A 16,275-nucleotide genomic window follows, 5' to 3' on the forward strand; every position below is an offset into this window, starting at 1 on the left:
GTCATTCTTGTCACTATGATACAGTGATTTCATAGTATTGACAGCCTGCATGCTCATTCGCTTCAGTCGTGTCCAACTCTTTGCGACCCCATGGACTGTAGCTCACCAGGCTCCCCTGTCCATGGGATTATCCAAGCAAGAATACTGGAGTGGGTTGCCATGCTCCAGGGGACCTTCTTGACCTAGGGGTTGAATCCCCATCTCCTGAGTCTCCTGCATTGGCTGGGGGATTCTTTACCCCTAAGCCATCTGGGAAGCCCATTGACAGCCTATGGGTAGATATTAAAATTGTTTTTGGTGTTTTGGTTTGGGTTAGCCCTAACCACGTATGTAATTTTTGGTGACTTAAAATTTTCCTAACAGTACAGTAATTCCTTGTGGTAAAAGAATATTTTTGCTAAAAATATATTGCTGGGTGTTCTCCAGTTAGAGTCAGAATCCACTTTGCATGATAAATGGTGGGGCAGAAGGAGGGTGGGAGCTGAGCACTCTGGGGTCAGAGTTAGGGAAGAGATGGAGCCAGAAGGAAGCACTATGAAAGAGACCTGGCCCAGAGGGGCCTTTTGAGTTAAATGATGCACTCCCATTGAATGTAAACCCAGCCTTCCTTCCCTCCTCTGAAACATTGGGAAAAGATGACATTGTTCACTAATACATTCAGTGACAGTGGAATTGCTTTTGGAATCCACAAAGGAATGCTGAATTTTCATGTCCTGTGGGCAAAAAGTGAGCAATGAACTTCTGGGTTCCACATAGAATGTGGAAACAGTCATCCTTGCAGATATATTTTTAAGCTTATTATGAACTGAACTAAGCAGGCCAGGTCCTTTTATGTGGATCTCGTCTAACGATAAAAACCGTTTTGCTGCTGGTTTTTGTTATTGTACAGTCACTCAGTCATGTCTGACTCTTTGCGACCCCAAGGACTGCAGCACGCCAGTCTTCCCTGTCCATCACCATCTCCCAGAGCTTGCTCAAACTCATGTCCGTTGAGTTGGTGATGCCATCCAACCATCTCATCCTCTGTCATCCCCTTCTCCTCCTGCCTTCAATCTTTCCCAGCATCAGGGTCTTTTCCAGTGAGTTGGCTCTTTGCATCAGGTGTCCAAAGTATTGGAACTTAAGCTTCATCATCAGTCCTTCCAATGAATATTCAGAGTTAATTTCCTTTAGGATTGATTAGTTTGATCTCCTTTCTGTCCAAGGGACTCTCAAGAGTCTTCTCCAGCACCACAGTTCAAAAGCATCAGTTCTTCAGCACTCAGCCTTCTTTATGGTCCAACTCTCACATCCATACATGACTACTGGAAAAACCATATCTATGACTATACGGACCTTTGTCGGCCAAGTAATGTCTCTGCTTTTTAATATGCTATTTATGTTTGTCATTGCTTTTCTTCCAAGGAGCAGCGTCTTTGAATTTCATGGCTGCAGTCACCATTCACAGTGATTTGGACTCCAAGAAAATAACGTCTTTTCTATCACTGTTTCCATTGTTTCCCCATCTATTTGCATGAAGTGATGGGACCGGATGGCATGATCTTTGTTTTTTGAATGTTGAGTTTTAAGCCAGCTTTTTCACTCTCCCCTTTCACCTTCATCAAGAGGCTCTTTAATTCCTTTTTGCTTTCTGCCATAAGAGTGGTGTCATCTGCGGGGCCCTTGGCTCTGGAGAGAGTGGGCAGATATTCGAGGGGCAGGAGAGCCAGGTGAGGAGCGGGGTGAGGGCTTTTGAGGGGGTCCCTTGGGAAGGGCTCCCTGAAACAATGCAGCCACTGCTCGATGAGACAAAGAACTGGGCTTATTGCTTACTCAGGTGAAAGGAGGTACTACCTTGATGGAGACATGCAGCCTCTAAGAATGGGAGGGCAAAACGGGGTGTTTGTGAAGTATTGGAGTCTGGTTTAACGTGGGCACTCAGTGAGGTGGTTTGATTAGAACTGGAGAAGGGTCACGATGCAAGCATTTCCTGTTGGTGAGCACCGTGAAGACAGGCTTCTGACATGAGGATTCCAAAGAGTCTTGAAGAGTAATAGCCTTTTGATGCTGTCTATTGAAAAACTGAGCATTTTTACATTGGCTCGTACCATTTATCTTCCTGGACAGAAGCTGCTTGGAGCGGTAAAGTCATGCTGCTGAAGATGAGGGAATTGTAACGTCCAAGTTAGTGAAGACAGCAAATGACGAGGGTGTCAATGGCTTCAGATCTCAGACCTCATCTCTTTCCCTCTCTCTCTTTTTTAAGTTTGTTTATTTATTTTTGGCTGTGCTGCATCTCTGATGTTTCTAGTTTCAGCGAGTGGGGTCCACGCTCCAGTTGTGTTGCGTGGGCTTCTCACTGCGGTGTTGTGACGCACAGGCTCTAGGCACACAGACGTCAGTCGATGTTGCTCTCAGGCTCTAGGTCATGGGCTCAGTGCTGCAGTGCTTGGGCTGAGTTGCCCCAGAGCGTGTCCACTCTTCCCAGACCAGGGGTTGAACCTGTGTCCCCTGCACTGGCAGGTGGGTTCTTCACCATTGGAGTACTGGGAAGTCCAGACCTAATTTCTGATATCATCCCTTTTGAATTCTGGGGAAAGCCTCACATGGTAAGACATACAACCTCTACTCAAGCAAATTCTAAGTCTCAGTCAGATTTCTCCTGCTTCCTTTCCCTGGGCATAATTTAAGGAGGTCTTTTCTTTAAGAAAAGTTCAGCCATCTTCACACTCCGGATCCAGCTCCTTGTCCATGTGGCTGGCAGCTCAGTGGACTGCAGTTTGTTCTGCTGCCCAGCAGTTTAGATTAAGAGACCAGAAAAGGAAACTTACCCTACATGTCTAGGCTCATGTCTTGTGTCCCAACATCACTTTCCATGGGAACCCTACATTTGGGAGTGCTGAGTTTCTGCTGGATGTATTCCATCTATCCCTCCAAAGCACTCCCCACCCTTCCCCACCTTGCTGTGTGCCTGGGTATGCCGACTTGTATGGTTTATATCAATCTGCACTTTGCCCCTCTGTTCACTTAGTTGAAAATACCAGCAAGGAATCAGAGGGAAGGTGTATTTATTTCTCCAGATCCCTCTTTTGTGGTCCTTGGAGGGCTGGTGGCGTCCTTTAACTGAGTATCATAGTTCCTGTCCTATGGCACTCTGCAAACATTTCTTACCCTCTGGGCTTTTGTAACAGTTCTTTCCTCTTGTCCCGATGGCGGGCCTGGGGTTGGAAATAACCGACTCGATGGGCATGTGTTTGAGTGAACTCCGGGAGTTGGTGATGGACAGGGAGGCCTGGCATGCTGCAGTTCATGGGGTCGCGAAGAGTCGGACATGACTGAGCGACTGAACTGAGCTGAACCTGGAGATGCTACATTACCTCTGTGACTTCCCTATAGCCTTGCCCACACTTTGGTAAAGAATCTCCTTTTCATTGAACTCTACTAGAGTTATCCAGTTTTCCACTCTCACCTGTTGGAGGCCCTGGCCAATATGGGGCTTTGTGGAGTTGTTAGTGTTTCATATCCTCTTTGGTTGTAGTCAAGTGATACCTGGCAAGTGTTGGATAGATATTTGTTGAATGAATGAATGACTAAATGTGTGAGTGACATGATTTGAACTCCAACCTCTCCTCAACAAACGTCTAATATTGAGTGTTCACACGTAAATTATAGATGCTTGATGCACTGTGAGTACATTGAACAGGTGTAGATTCTGTGGCTTCATAGAACCACAGGGACCTCCACTTCTCTGCGTTTGCTCTGTTTATTCACGTTCAGATGTTCTCCTTTCCAGATGAACAGTATGAAAGAATATAAAGAGCATCTGAAATATACAAAATTGGAAGATGCTATGTTCACTAAATGAAGTAGGATGATTTCTTCAACTCAGAAGCACATAAGAGGTTCATATCACAAAATAAGAAATGTACACTAAAAATCTCACGTGTATAGGTTATAGTTTTTAATGGAATCATGCTGAATGAACTGAAGTTAAAGCCAATGAGGTATGAATTTACAAAGTTTATGTAACCTTTATCAGAATTAATATTGATTAAATATAGCCTTATTACCTTTGAGGTAAACTTGATGTAAGTATCTTGTAGTTATATCTATGGTTACAGTCAATTTCACAACTGTTGATTCATGGCATTCATTATGATCACCTTTCCACAAATGTTAGAGGGACTCCTTTAAATTGTGGGATGTGCTGTGTGACTTGCGGTCCCCTGGGGGCACTCACTTATCTCTCTGGGGAGATACCTTCATGATGGAGCTCGGGTAAATACCAGGCTGGATTGTTCCAAGCTCCCTTTATGATGCCTAGCCCTCAGGAAGTGCCTAGTTGTTTATAAATCTTTCCATATTATATTTCTTCAAGAAGAAAAATTCCATGATCTTCCTTCCTGGATTTCTCAGCAGGAGAGGAGTCAAGATTGAACTGTCATAATATACTTCATCTTGGCGCAGAGTTCCCCCTTTGATAATCTCCAGGGCACATTCTTCCTTTGGAGCTGCTTTTGCATTAAATATCCCAGCAACTGCCTTCATGGCTGTGTCTGTAGAGCGAGAAGAGAAGAGTGTGGTTATCCAAGACGAGTAGAGTCTATGTGATGGAAGGCCTGCAGACACCAGCAGCTTAGCTTTTATGGGCTGCTGGCCAGTGCTTGCTCGGGCCGTGTTGGGAATACATGGAGAAGACTGGGTATGTTGAGGGCCTATTAGGCAAAGAGAATCTTAGTGTTCATATGGACTTTGTCTTCCTGGATGGAAATTTGTGGGGGCAACTGGAGGTTACTAGTTGAGTGATTTGAATGAATCAGACTCCTCTCTTGGGTGTTTTGGTTGGAGTGAGGGAGTAATATTGGGGAGTAGAATGCGGATAGAAGTCATGTGATGGGAAGAGTCAATGAGCAAAACCAGAGTGAGGTGTGATAATAAGGACTGACTTGTAAAAGGAAGAGACACAGGAATCCAGGCCTTTGCTCCCTTGGCAACACCAACCACTTTCACTTGGAGGGAAACTATTATTACCTGCTCTCTCCTCCTAGGATTTGTGTCCTTCTTGCCCAGCTTCTCTGTTTCTCCACCCCTTCTTGTTTCACTGTGTGTCTGTGTCTTTCTCTCTCTTTTGTTCTGTAACTACTACTCACTGTATTCAGTTTTTTAAAAAATTTATTTGGCTGTGCAGAGTGCGGGATCTTAGTTCCCTGATTAGGGATCAAACCCATGCCCCCTGCAGTGAAAATGTGGAGTCTTAACCACTGGACTGCCAGGGAAGTCCCTTCAATAAAGTTTTTAAAATCATACCTATCACATATTTTAGATAAATTTGCATTTGGACTTACAGAAAAGTTTTAAAAATTGTGCAAAGTCTTTCCTTATATCTTTCAATCAAAACATCATACATAACCATTATACAACTATCAACAACAGATATGATAGAATTGGAACAAATTACTAATGAAACTGCAGACTTAATTTTTTCACTAATGTCCTTTGTATGTTCCAGGATCTTATCCAGGAGTACACTTAGTAGTAATTTTTTCTTGTTTTCTCTCTGATCTATGACAGGTTCTTACTCTTTCCTTGTCTCTCATAGCCTTGACACTTTAGAAGAGTTCTGTTCAATGGATCTGTATGAAAGAAAGTGAAGTCGCTCAGTCGTGTCCCACTCTTTGCGACCCTGTGGACGGTAGCCCACCGCGTTCCTTTGTCTATGGGATTCTCCAGGCAAGAATACTGGAGTGGGTTGCCATTTCCTTCTCCAGGGGATCTTCCTGACCCAGAGATAGAACCCGGGTCTCCCGCATTGCAGGCAGACACTTCACTGTCTGAGCCAACAGGGAAGCCACCAGGATCTATATAAACCCCCTCAATTTGGGGTTTTTTCCTGTTGTTCTCATAATTAGAATGAGATGATGTGTTTTCGACAAGAATAACCCCCCCCCCCCCAAATGATGCTGTGTCCCTCTCAGCACCATGTATCAAAGGATTTGTGACATCTGTGACTTATTACTGATATGTTATTAAGGAAAAAAAACTCGTATTTAATAGTCTCACATAGGAAAGTAATGGCCGTTGAGTTTTCATGAGGTACATACGGTGTTCAGAATAGGGTCAGGTGAGGAATGTGGTGTTACTCAGCACAGTTGGCAGTCAAAATGGAGAGAAGGGTCAAAGAGCAGTCAGAGGCTCCACAGGTGACAGAACACTTCATCAAAGGGGGACTAGTATTCTCACCTGGAGAATCCCAGGGACGGGGGAGCCTGGTGGGCTGCCGTCTACGGGGTTGCACAGCGTTGGACACGACTGAAGCGACTCAGCAGCAGCAGCAGTGCTGTCACTGGTTTTCAGTGCCTGACACACGATGACGTCAGGGAGCTCAGCGCCCTCTTTACCCACCACAGTAAGACAGACAGTCCTGCAGGCCATTTATTCCAATTTCTTGACCTTACCTGTGTCGATGAGGCCAAGAATACAGAGGGTGATTGACACATTGACCTTGGTCGCCTCATATTCCATCCTGAGAGAGGAGAAGAACCCATCCAGAGCAAACTTGCTTGCAGAATATGCAGCAACAAGTGGACAAGCTATTTTCCCTGAATGATACAAAAGTGGGTTAACATGGTCATCCATTGCAGCTCTGACAAAGCTGATCTGTGCTTTATCTGTGGCAGGCTTTGTAACCTCCATGAAGTGCCTCTACCCTTAGTCTCTCTCTACTCCCCAAAGAGATTACCCTGCTGTGCTGAATTTCAGAAAGAAAGAAACATGATGGTATCAAAGAAACTCCCCTCCACGGACTGGGATACGGTGTAGAGTGGGCTGCAGGAAAACTTTCATTGAAGAGGGATTAGTTAGATTTTTAGTAAAGGTGGTAAATAAGTAGGATTACAAAAGAGCCATGCAATTTCACACCTGGTAACTCTTCCACCTTTGACCCAAGAGCGCTGGAAAGCAGGTGTTTGGCAAGAGCTCTCTACCAGCACAGAGACCTGTCACTGGTCTTGCTACTCAAGGGGAATGAAAACTCCTGTCTTTATTTTGTATCCCAAATCACTTTTCTTACTTTCATCAGCCTGGTTAATTCTTAGTTAGTTCTCAGTATTTTGGAGGATGTGTGGGCATATGCCCGATCAGTTCAGTTCAGTTGCACAGCTATGTCTGACTCTTTGCGACCCCATAGACTGCAGCATGCCAGGCCTCCCTGTCCATCCCCAACTCCTGGAGTCCACCCAATCCCATATCCGTTGAGTCGGTGATGCCATCCAACCATCTCATCCTCAGTCGTCCCCTCTCCTCCCGCTTTCAGTCTTTCCCAGCATCAGGGTCTTTTCCAAGGAGTCAGTTCTTCACATCAGGTGGCCAAAGCATTGGAGTTTCAGCTTCAGCATCAGTCCTTCCAGTGAATATTCAGGACTGATTTCCTTTAGGATGGACTGGTTGGATCTCCTTTCAGTCCAAGGGACTCTCAAGAGTCTTCTCCAACACCACAGTTCAAAAGTATCAATTCTTTGGCATTCAGCTTTCTTTATAGTCCAACTCTTACATCCATACATGACTACTGGGAAAACCATAGCTTTGACTAGACAGCCCTTTGTTGGCAAAGTAATGTCTCTGCTTTTTAATATGCTGTCTAGGTTGGTCATAACTTTCCTTCCAAGGAGTAAGTGTCTTTTAATTTCATGGCTGCAATTACCATCTGCAGTGATTTTGGAGCCCTGAAAAATAAAGTTGGTCACTGTTTCCCCATCTATTTCCCATGAAGTGATGGGACCGGATGCCATGCTCTTAGTTTTCTGAATGTTGAGCTTTAAGCCAACTTTTTCACTCTCCTCTTTCACTTTCATCAAGAGGCTTTTTAGTTCTTCTTTGTTTTCGGCCTTAAGTGTGGTGTCATCTGCATATCTGAGGTTATTGCTATTTCTCCCAGCAGTCTTGATTCCAGTTTGTGCTTCATCCGGTCCAGCATTTCTCATGGTGTACTCTGCATATAAGTTAAATAAGCAGGGTGACAGTATACAGCCTTGAAGTACTCCTTTTCCTATTTGGAACCAGTCTGTTGTTCCATGTCCAGTTCTAACTGTTGCTTCTTGACCTGCATACAGATTTCTCAGGAGAAAGGCCAGGTGGTCTGGTATTCCCCTATCTTTAAGAATTTTTCACAGTTTGTTGTGATCCACACAGTCAAAGGCTTTGGCATAGTCAATAAAGCAGAAATAGATGTTTTTCTGGAACTGTCTCGCTTTTTCAATGATCCAACGAATGTTGGCAGTTTGATCTCTGGTTCCTCTGCCTTTTCTAAATCCATCTTGAACATCTGGAAGTTCCTGGTTCACGTACTGTTGAAGACTGGCTTGGAGAATTTTGAGCATTACTTTACTAGCGTGTGAAATGAGTACAATTGTGCAGTAGTTTGAGCATTCTTTGGCATTGCCTTTCTTTGGGATGGAATGAAAACTGACCTTTTCCAGTCCTGTGGCTACTGCTGAGTTTTCCAAATTTGCTGGCATATTGAGTGCAGCACTTTCACAGCATTATCTTTCAGGATTTGAAATAGCTCAACTAGAATTCCATCACATCCACTAGCTTTGTTTGTAGTGATGCTTCCTAAGGCCCACTTGACTTCACATTCCAGGATGTCTGGCTCTAGGTCAGTGATCACACCATCGTGATTATCTGGGTCATGAAGATCTTTTTGGTATACTTCTGCGTATTCTTGCCACCTCCTCTTAATATTTTCTGCTTCTGTTAGGTCCATACCATTTCTGTCCTTTATTGAGCCCATCTTTGCATGAAATGTTCCCTTTGTATCTCTAATTTTCTTGAAGAGATCTCTAGTCTTTCCCATTCCATTGTTTTCCTCTATTTCTTTGCACTGATCACTGAGGATGCTTTCTTATCTCTCCTTGCTATTCTTTGGAACTCTGCATTCAAATGGGTATATCTTGCCTTTTCTCTTTTGCTTTTCACTTCTCTTCTTTTCACAGCTATTTGTAAGGCCTCCTCAGACAGCCATTTTGCTTTTTGCATTTCTTTTCCATGGGGATGGTCTTGATCCCTGTCTCCTGTACAATGTCACGAACCTCCTTCCATAGTTCTTCAGGCACTCTGTCTATCAGATCTAGTCCCTTAAATCTATCTGTGACTTCCACTGTATAATAGTAAGGGATTTGAATTAGGTCATACCTGAATGGTCTAGTGGTTTTCTAATTGGTTTTCTTCAATTTAAGTCTGAAGTTGGCAATAAAGATTTCATGATCTGAGCCGCAGTCAGCTCCCAGTCTTGTTTTTGCTAACTGTATAGAGCTTCTCCATCTTTGGCTGCAAAGAATATAATCAATCTGATTTCGGTGTTGACCATCCGGTGATGTCCATGTGTAGAGTCTTCTCTTGTGTTGTTGGAAGAGGGTGTTTGCTTTGAACGCACCCCAGTGCATTCTCTTGGCAAAACTCTATTAGCCTTTGCCCTGCTTCATTCTGTACTCCAAGGCCAAATTTGCCTGTTACTCCACATGTTTCTTGACTTCCTACTTTTGCATTCCAGTCCCCTATAATGAAAAGGACATCTTTTTTGGGTGTTAATTCTAGAAAGTCTTGTAGGTCTTCATAGAACTGTTGAACTTCAGCTTCTTGAGCATTAATGGTCGAGGCATAGACTTGGATTACTGTGATATTGAATGGTTTGCCTTGGAAATGAACAGAGATCATTCTGTCATTTCTGACATTGCATCCATGTACTGCATTTTGGACTCCTTTGTTTACTATGATGTCTACTCCATTTCTTCTAAGGGATTCTTGCCCACAGTAGTAGATATAATGGTCATCTGAGTCAAATTCACCCATTCCAGTCCATTTTAGTTCGCTGATTCCAAAAATGTCGATGTTCACTCTTGCCATCTCCTGTTTACCACTTCCAATTTGCCTTGATTCATGGACCTAATGTTCCAGGTTACTATGCAATATTGCTCTTTACAGCATTGGACCTTGCTTCCATCACCAGTCCCATCCACAACTGGGTGTTGTTTTTGCTTTGGTTCCATCTCCTCATTCTTTCTGGAGTTATTTCTCCACTGATCTCCAGTAGCATATTGGGCACCTACTGACCTGGTGAGTCCATCTTTCAGTGTCCTATCTTTTTGCCTTTTCATACTGTTCATGGGGTTCTCAAGGCAAGAATACTGAAGTGGTATGCCATTCCATTCTCCAGTGGACCACATTCTGTCAGACCTCTCCACCATGACCCGTCTATCTTGGGTGGCCCTACACGGCATGGCTCATAGTTTCATTGAGTTAGACAAGGCTGTGGCCCATGTGATCAGATTGGTTAGTTTCCTGTGATTGTGGTTTTTAGTCTGTACGCCCAATAGCATAACTTATTCATTATACCCTTTGTAAGAGGAGAGAGGTGTCCTGAGACCCTTGAGCATTATTATAGTGAAACGTGAAAGTGAAAGTTGTTCAGTCATGTCCGACTCTTTGCAACCCCATGGACTATGCAATCCATGTAATGTCTAGGCCAGAATACTGGAGTGTGTAGCCTTTCCCTTCTCCAGGGGATCTTCCCAACCCAGAGATCGAACCCAGGTCTCCTGCATTGTAGGCAGATTCTTTACCAGCTGAACCACAAGGGAAGCCCAAGAATACTGGAGTGGGTAGCCTACCCCTTCTCCAGTGGATCTTCCCGACCCAGGAATCAACCCAGGGTCTCCTGCATTACAGGTGGGTTCTTTACCAACTGAGCTATCAGGGAAGCCCATTGTTATAATATCTACTTTAAAATCCTTGTCTGCTGATTCTAAAATCTGGGTCATTTTAGTACTGATCTCCATTGATTGCCTTTCCTCTTGAATATGGGTCACATATCGTATTCTTGTATGTGCAGTGACTTTTCATTGTATCCTTGATATTGTTAGAAACTTTGGATTCTGTCATATTCTTCCAAAGAGTATGATTTTTATTTTTTGGTGGGCGGTTAATTTGGCTTCCCTGGTGGCACAGATGGTAAAGAATCTGTCTGCAACGTGGGCTTGATCCCTGGGTTGGGAAGATGCCCTGGAGAAGGGAATGGCTACCCACTTCAATATTCTTGTCTGGAGAATTCCATGGACAGAGGAACCTGGTGGGCTACAGTCCATGGGGTCGCAAAGATTTGGATACGACTGAGTCACTAACACTCAGTTGGCTGAAACTCTGGTCTCTTGCAGTAGGTGCCAAGTGAAATCTCTGTTTAATTATTTGAATCTTAACTGAGCTTCTTGATGTCTACACTGCCCTGTGAGTATTTCAGGGGATTAGCAGAGATTTGAGAAAAGTTTATATATAGAATTTGGTGTTCTTCTACTGTGGCTCTTTTCTTTCTGGGATGTCTTTCTTCACTTTCCACCTGCTACAGAAACCCCAAACTATTCCTTTTGCTTCTACAAGGTAGTAAGATGGCAGATTTCTGGCCTAAAAATGGCACTGATTGGGACCTTCTCTTGAGCATAAGCTACAAAATTGGGAAAAATCACCCAGTGTCATTTCCCTCTTTCAAGTACTAACAGCTCTCCAGTTTCTGTCTTCTTTTTCTTCTTCTCTTCAGTGTTTTCAATGGTTGTTTTCTATATTTTTTCCAAGTTTGCTATCTGGGGAAGGTTGGTCTATTAGGTATTTCCCTGCTATTATAGTTAGAGAATTTGCCTGCAGTGCAGGAGACCTGGCTTCGATTCCTGGGTCAGGAAGATGCCTTGGAGAAGGAAATGGCAACCCACTCCAGTATTCTTGCTGGAGAAATGGAAACCCACTTCAGGATTTGCCTGGAAAATCCTATGGACAGAGGAACCTGGCAGTCTACAGATCACGGGGTTGCAAGAGTCAGACATGACTTAGAGACTAAACTACCACCACTGTTATTATTGGAATTGGAACCTCTATGTGTTTTTAAAAATAATGAAGTTGCATTCCAAATCAATAAAGATGTTGAGAAAGTTGGTTAACTAATTGGAAAAAAGATTGTCAACTCCTTGTTTCATATCATATATCAAAAAATGATACATGGAAAATTATGGCAGGTGATGTTGCCATGTCCATTTCCCTTTGTTTAATAAAAGAATCTAATTTTATTCAGGATAGCAATGTGTTGAGATAAAAATATTTACTTCCTCAAGATTCCCTTGCTCTTTTGGGTAGTCATGTGATCTCGACCTGGCCAGTGAGAAATGTAGCAGATGGGTCTCCAGGAAAGATATCGATTACCTGTTAAAAGAGATGGATTCAGGTGGCATGTAGCTTTTATGTTTTGCCCTTTCTTCTTCTTTCTAAGTAGACTACAGATTTGATGCCTAGAATTACAGTAGTCATTTATGAACTTGAGGAAATGCTATATATTAATTATGTAATTAAGGATTATAGTACAAAAATGTGGAATGAGCTTAGACTTTTGAAGATCTAGTACATCCAAAAAACCAGTTCTGGACTACTTATTGCCCGAGAAAAAGGAAAACTTATTTAGTGTTAAATCATTGTAAATTGAGTTGTTACATGTACAGCAGGATGCATCTCCTGACTGATTAAAAATTTAATCATAGAAAGAGGATAATAGAGCCAAATACTTATCAGATTCTTATTTATGGAAAGTCATTCTAGCATAAAAGTTAAAAAATGTTAAGGCCAAGAATATTTGATTATAGAAAATATAAAATTTCTGAATGTCACAATGGTCACTATAATAATTTCACTATAAAGGTCAAGGGTAAAATGATAAACTAGAAAATCGTTTTCTACATATTAGGCAGAAAAAAGCTTAATATCCTCAACCTTTAATGTATAAAGAACTCTTAAAAATGCAAAAATACAAACAAATCTCTGTAGGGAACCACTCCATCCTCAGTCCTCAGTCATGAGTTTGGGGTTGAGATAACTCTGTAGTCAAGTTCTAGGAATGGGTGTGTGACACTGGATGTGCAAACAGGGAGGAGGAGCTAAGATGGCAGAGGAATAGGATGGGGAGAACACTTTCTCTCCCACAAATTAATCAAAAGAACATTTAAACGCTGAGTAAACTCCACAAAACAATTTCTGAATGCCGGCAGAGGACATCAGGCACCCAGAAAAGCAACCCATTGTCTTCGAAAGGAGGTAGGAAAAAATATAAAAGACAAAAAAAGAGACAAAGAGGGAGGGACGGAGCTCCGTCCCGGGAAGGGAGTCTTAAAAAGAGAGAAGTTTCCAAACACCAGGAAACATTCTCACTGCTGAGTTTGTGCTGAGCCTTGGAAGCACAGAGGGCAACATAACAGGGAGGAAAAATAAATAAACAATTAAAACCCACAGATTACAAGCCCTATGGTAACTCCCCCAGCGGAGAAGCAGCGCAGACGCCTGCATCCACCATTAGCAAGTGGGGGCTGGGCAGGGAGGCGCGGCGCGGGCTGCATCACTTAGAGTAAGGATCTGGCCTGAATACCCCGAACGCTACCTGAGCGAAATAATTTGGGCTAGCAAAGCAGACTGTGGGATATCTACCATGTGAAAAGCCAGCCCTAACCTAAGACACCGCCAGGCCTGCGCATGGAACAAAGGACTGTACAGAGATAGCTGGCTTCAGACGGTCCCCCTCTGGTGACAGGCAGCCAGAGCCGGAAGGGGGCAATCGCAGCCCCAGAGAGACATTATCTACAAAACTATAAGCAGGCTTCTTTGCTAACTAAAACTTCTTGGGGTTCTGGACAGTCAACATCCGCCTGAGAAGGTGCGCCGGTTGTACACCCAGATAACTGAGCGGCAGGGAGGCGATAAGTCACAGCAACCGCGCTCGCCAAACACCTCATCACCTGAGCTACTTGGACCTGGGAAGGGCACAAAACGCAGGCTCAACTGAGTCTGTGCCTCTGAGGACTATCCGAGTGCCTGAACCTGAGCGGCTTAGACCTGGGAGGTGCAAGCAGCCCAGGGCGGGCGATGGATGGTTCCCAGCGGAGAAACCTACAGCCTGAGAAGTGTGGGCAGGGAGGCTACACGCGCCGTGAGCGGGCGCAGACCCAGTGTGGCCGAGGCACTGCGAGCACATGCCAGTGTTATTTGTTTGCAGCGTCCCTCCCTCTCCACAGCATGACTGAACAAGTGAGCCTGAAAAAAAAAAAAAAAGTGTCCACCACCGCCCCCTTTGTATCAGGATGGAAATCAGACACTAAAGAGACCAGCAAACAGAAGAAGCTATAACAGAGGGAAACGCCTTGGAAGCGACAGGCAATAGATTAAAACCCCGTGGTTAGTACTGACTACATAGGAAGGGGCCTATAGATCTTGAGAAATATAAGCTGGAACAAGGAACTAGCCGAAAATGAACTGACCCCACAATACCCACCCACAACAACATCAGAGAAAGTCCTATATATATTTTTTACTATTTTTATGATGATTCTTTCTTTTTTTTTTTAATTTTTTAAAAAATTTTAAGTCCTCTATTACTCCTTTAATTTTCACTTTTATAACCTACTATTACTTTGCAAAAAAAAAAAGAGACCCTTTTTTTTAAAAAAAGCAAACTTCATATATATATTTTTTATAACTTTTGTGACCTTGTTTTTTTTTTTTTTTTCTTTTTCTCTTTCTTTCTTTTCTTTTTTTTTCTTCTTTTCTTTAACATTGTATTTTTGAAATTCCAAACTCTGCTCTAGATTTTTAATTTTAGCTTTTTGGTATTTGTTATCAATTTTGTACCTTTTTTTTTTTTTATAACTTTCGTGACTTTTTTCCCCTCTCTTTCTTTCTCTTCATCTTTTCTTTAACATTGTATTCCTGAAACTCCAAACTCTACTCTAGATTTTTAATTTATGCTTTTTGGTGGACGTGAGTCTCAGTGAACTCCGGGAGTTGGTGATGGACAGGGAGGCCTGGTGTGCTGCGATTCATGGGGTCGCAAAGAGTCGGACACGACTGAGTGACTGATCTGATCTGAACTGGTCAATTTTGTACCTATATCTTCTTTATAATTTTTGTGACTTTGTTTGTTTTTGTTTTGTTTCTCTTTCTTTTCCTTCTTCTTTTCTTTAACATTGTATTTTTGAAATTCCAAACTCTACTCTAGATTTTTAATTTTTGCTTTTAGGTATTTGTTACCAATTTTGTACCTTTAAGAACCCAATCTTCAGTACCCATTTTTTACTAGGGAGCGAGATTACTGGCTTAACTGCTCTCTCCCCCTTCGGACTCTCCTTTTTCTCCACCAGGTCGCCTGTGTCTCCTCCCTAACCCCTCTCTACTCTACCCAACTCTGTGAATTTCTGTGTGTTCCAGACGGTGGAGTACACTTAGGGAACTGATTACTGGCTGAATCTGTCTCTCTCCTTTTCATTCCCCCTTTTATCCTCCTGGCCACCTCTGTCTCCTTCCTCCCTCTTCTCTTCTCTGTATAACTCCGTGAACATCTCTGAGCGGTCCAGTTGTGAAGTGCACATAAGTAAGTGATTACTGGTTAGCCTGCTCTCTCCTCTATTGATTCCACCTTATCTCATCTGGGTCACCTCTAACTCCCTCCTCTCTCTTCTCTTCTCCATGTAACGCTGTGAACCTCTCTGGGTGACCCTCACGGTGGAGAAACTTTTCATTTTTAACCTAGATATTTTATCAATGGTGCTGTATAGAAGGAGAAGTTTTGAGACTACTGTAAAAATAAGACTGATAACTGGAAGCAGGAGGCTTAAGTCCACACCCTGACTCCAGGGAACATTAACTGACAGGAGCTCATCAAATGCCTCCATACCTACACTGAAACCAAGCACCACACAAGGGCCAACAAGTTCCAGGGCAAGACATACCAAGCAAATTCTCCAGCAACGTAGGAATACAGCCCTGAGTTCAATATACAGGCTGCCCAAAGTCACCCCAAAACCATAGACATCTCATAACTCATTACTGGACACTTCATTGCACTCCAGAGAGAATAAATCCAGCTCCACCCACCAGAACACCAACACAAGCTTCCCTAACCAAGAAACTTTGACAAGCCACCTGTACAAACCCACACACAGTGAGGAAACACCACAATAAAGAGAACTCCGCAAACTGTCAGAATACAGAAAGGACACCTCAAACTCAGCAATTTAAACAAGATGAAGAGACAGAGGAATACCCAGCAGGTAAAGGAACAGGATAAATGCCCACCAAACCAAACAAAAGAGGAAGAGATAGGGAATCTACCTGATAAAGAATTCCGAATAATGATAGTGAAATTGATCCAAAATCTTGAAATCAAAATGGAATCACAGATAAATAGCCTGGAGACAAGGATTGAGAAGATGCAAGAAAGGTTTA

The 16,275-nt window shown here is 43.1% G+C and overlaps 1 protein-coding gene across 2 annotated transcripts in view; it reads right to left on the reverse strand.

Annotated features, from left to right (window-relative positions):
* Positions 1 to 3,918: 3,918 nt before the first annotated feature.
* Positions 3,919 to 16,275, reverse strand: part of HSD11B1 (hydroxysteroid 11-beta dehydrogenase 1) — a 76,893-nt gene continuing 64,536 nt past the window's right edge. For both annotated transcript variants that reach the window (XM_061383631.1, XM_061383633.1), the window contains exons 6-7: positions 6,435 to 6,578; positions 3,919 to 4,535 (exon numbers count right to left, since the gene is read on the reverse strand). In XM_061383631.1, the coding sequence (XP_061239615.1) occupies positions 4,318 to 4,535; positions 6,435 to 6,578 (362 nt within the window). In that variant the 3' untranslated portion in view covers positions 3,919 to 4,317. The remainder of the gene's footprint in view (positions 4,536 to 6,434; positions 6,579 to 16,275) is intronic.

The sequence above is a fragment of the Bos javanicus genome, chromosome 16 (assembly GCF_032452875.1).
Source record: "Bos javanicus breed banteng chromosome 16, ARS-OSU_banteng_1.0, whole genome shotgun sequence".
NCBI lineage: Eukaryota > Metazoa > Chordata > Mammalia > Artiodactyla > Bovidae > Bos > Bos javanicus.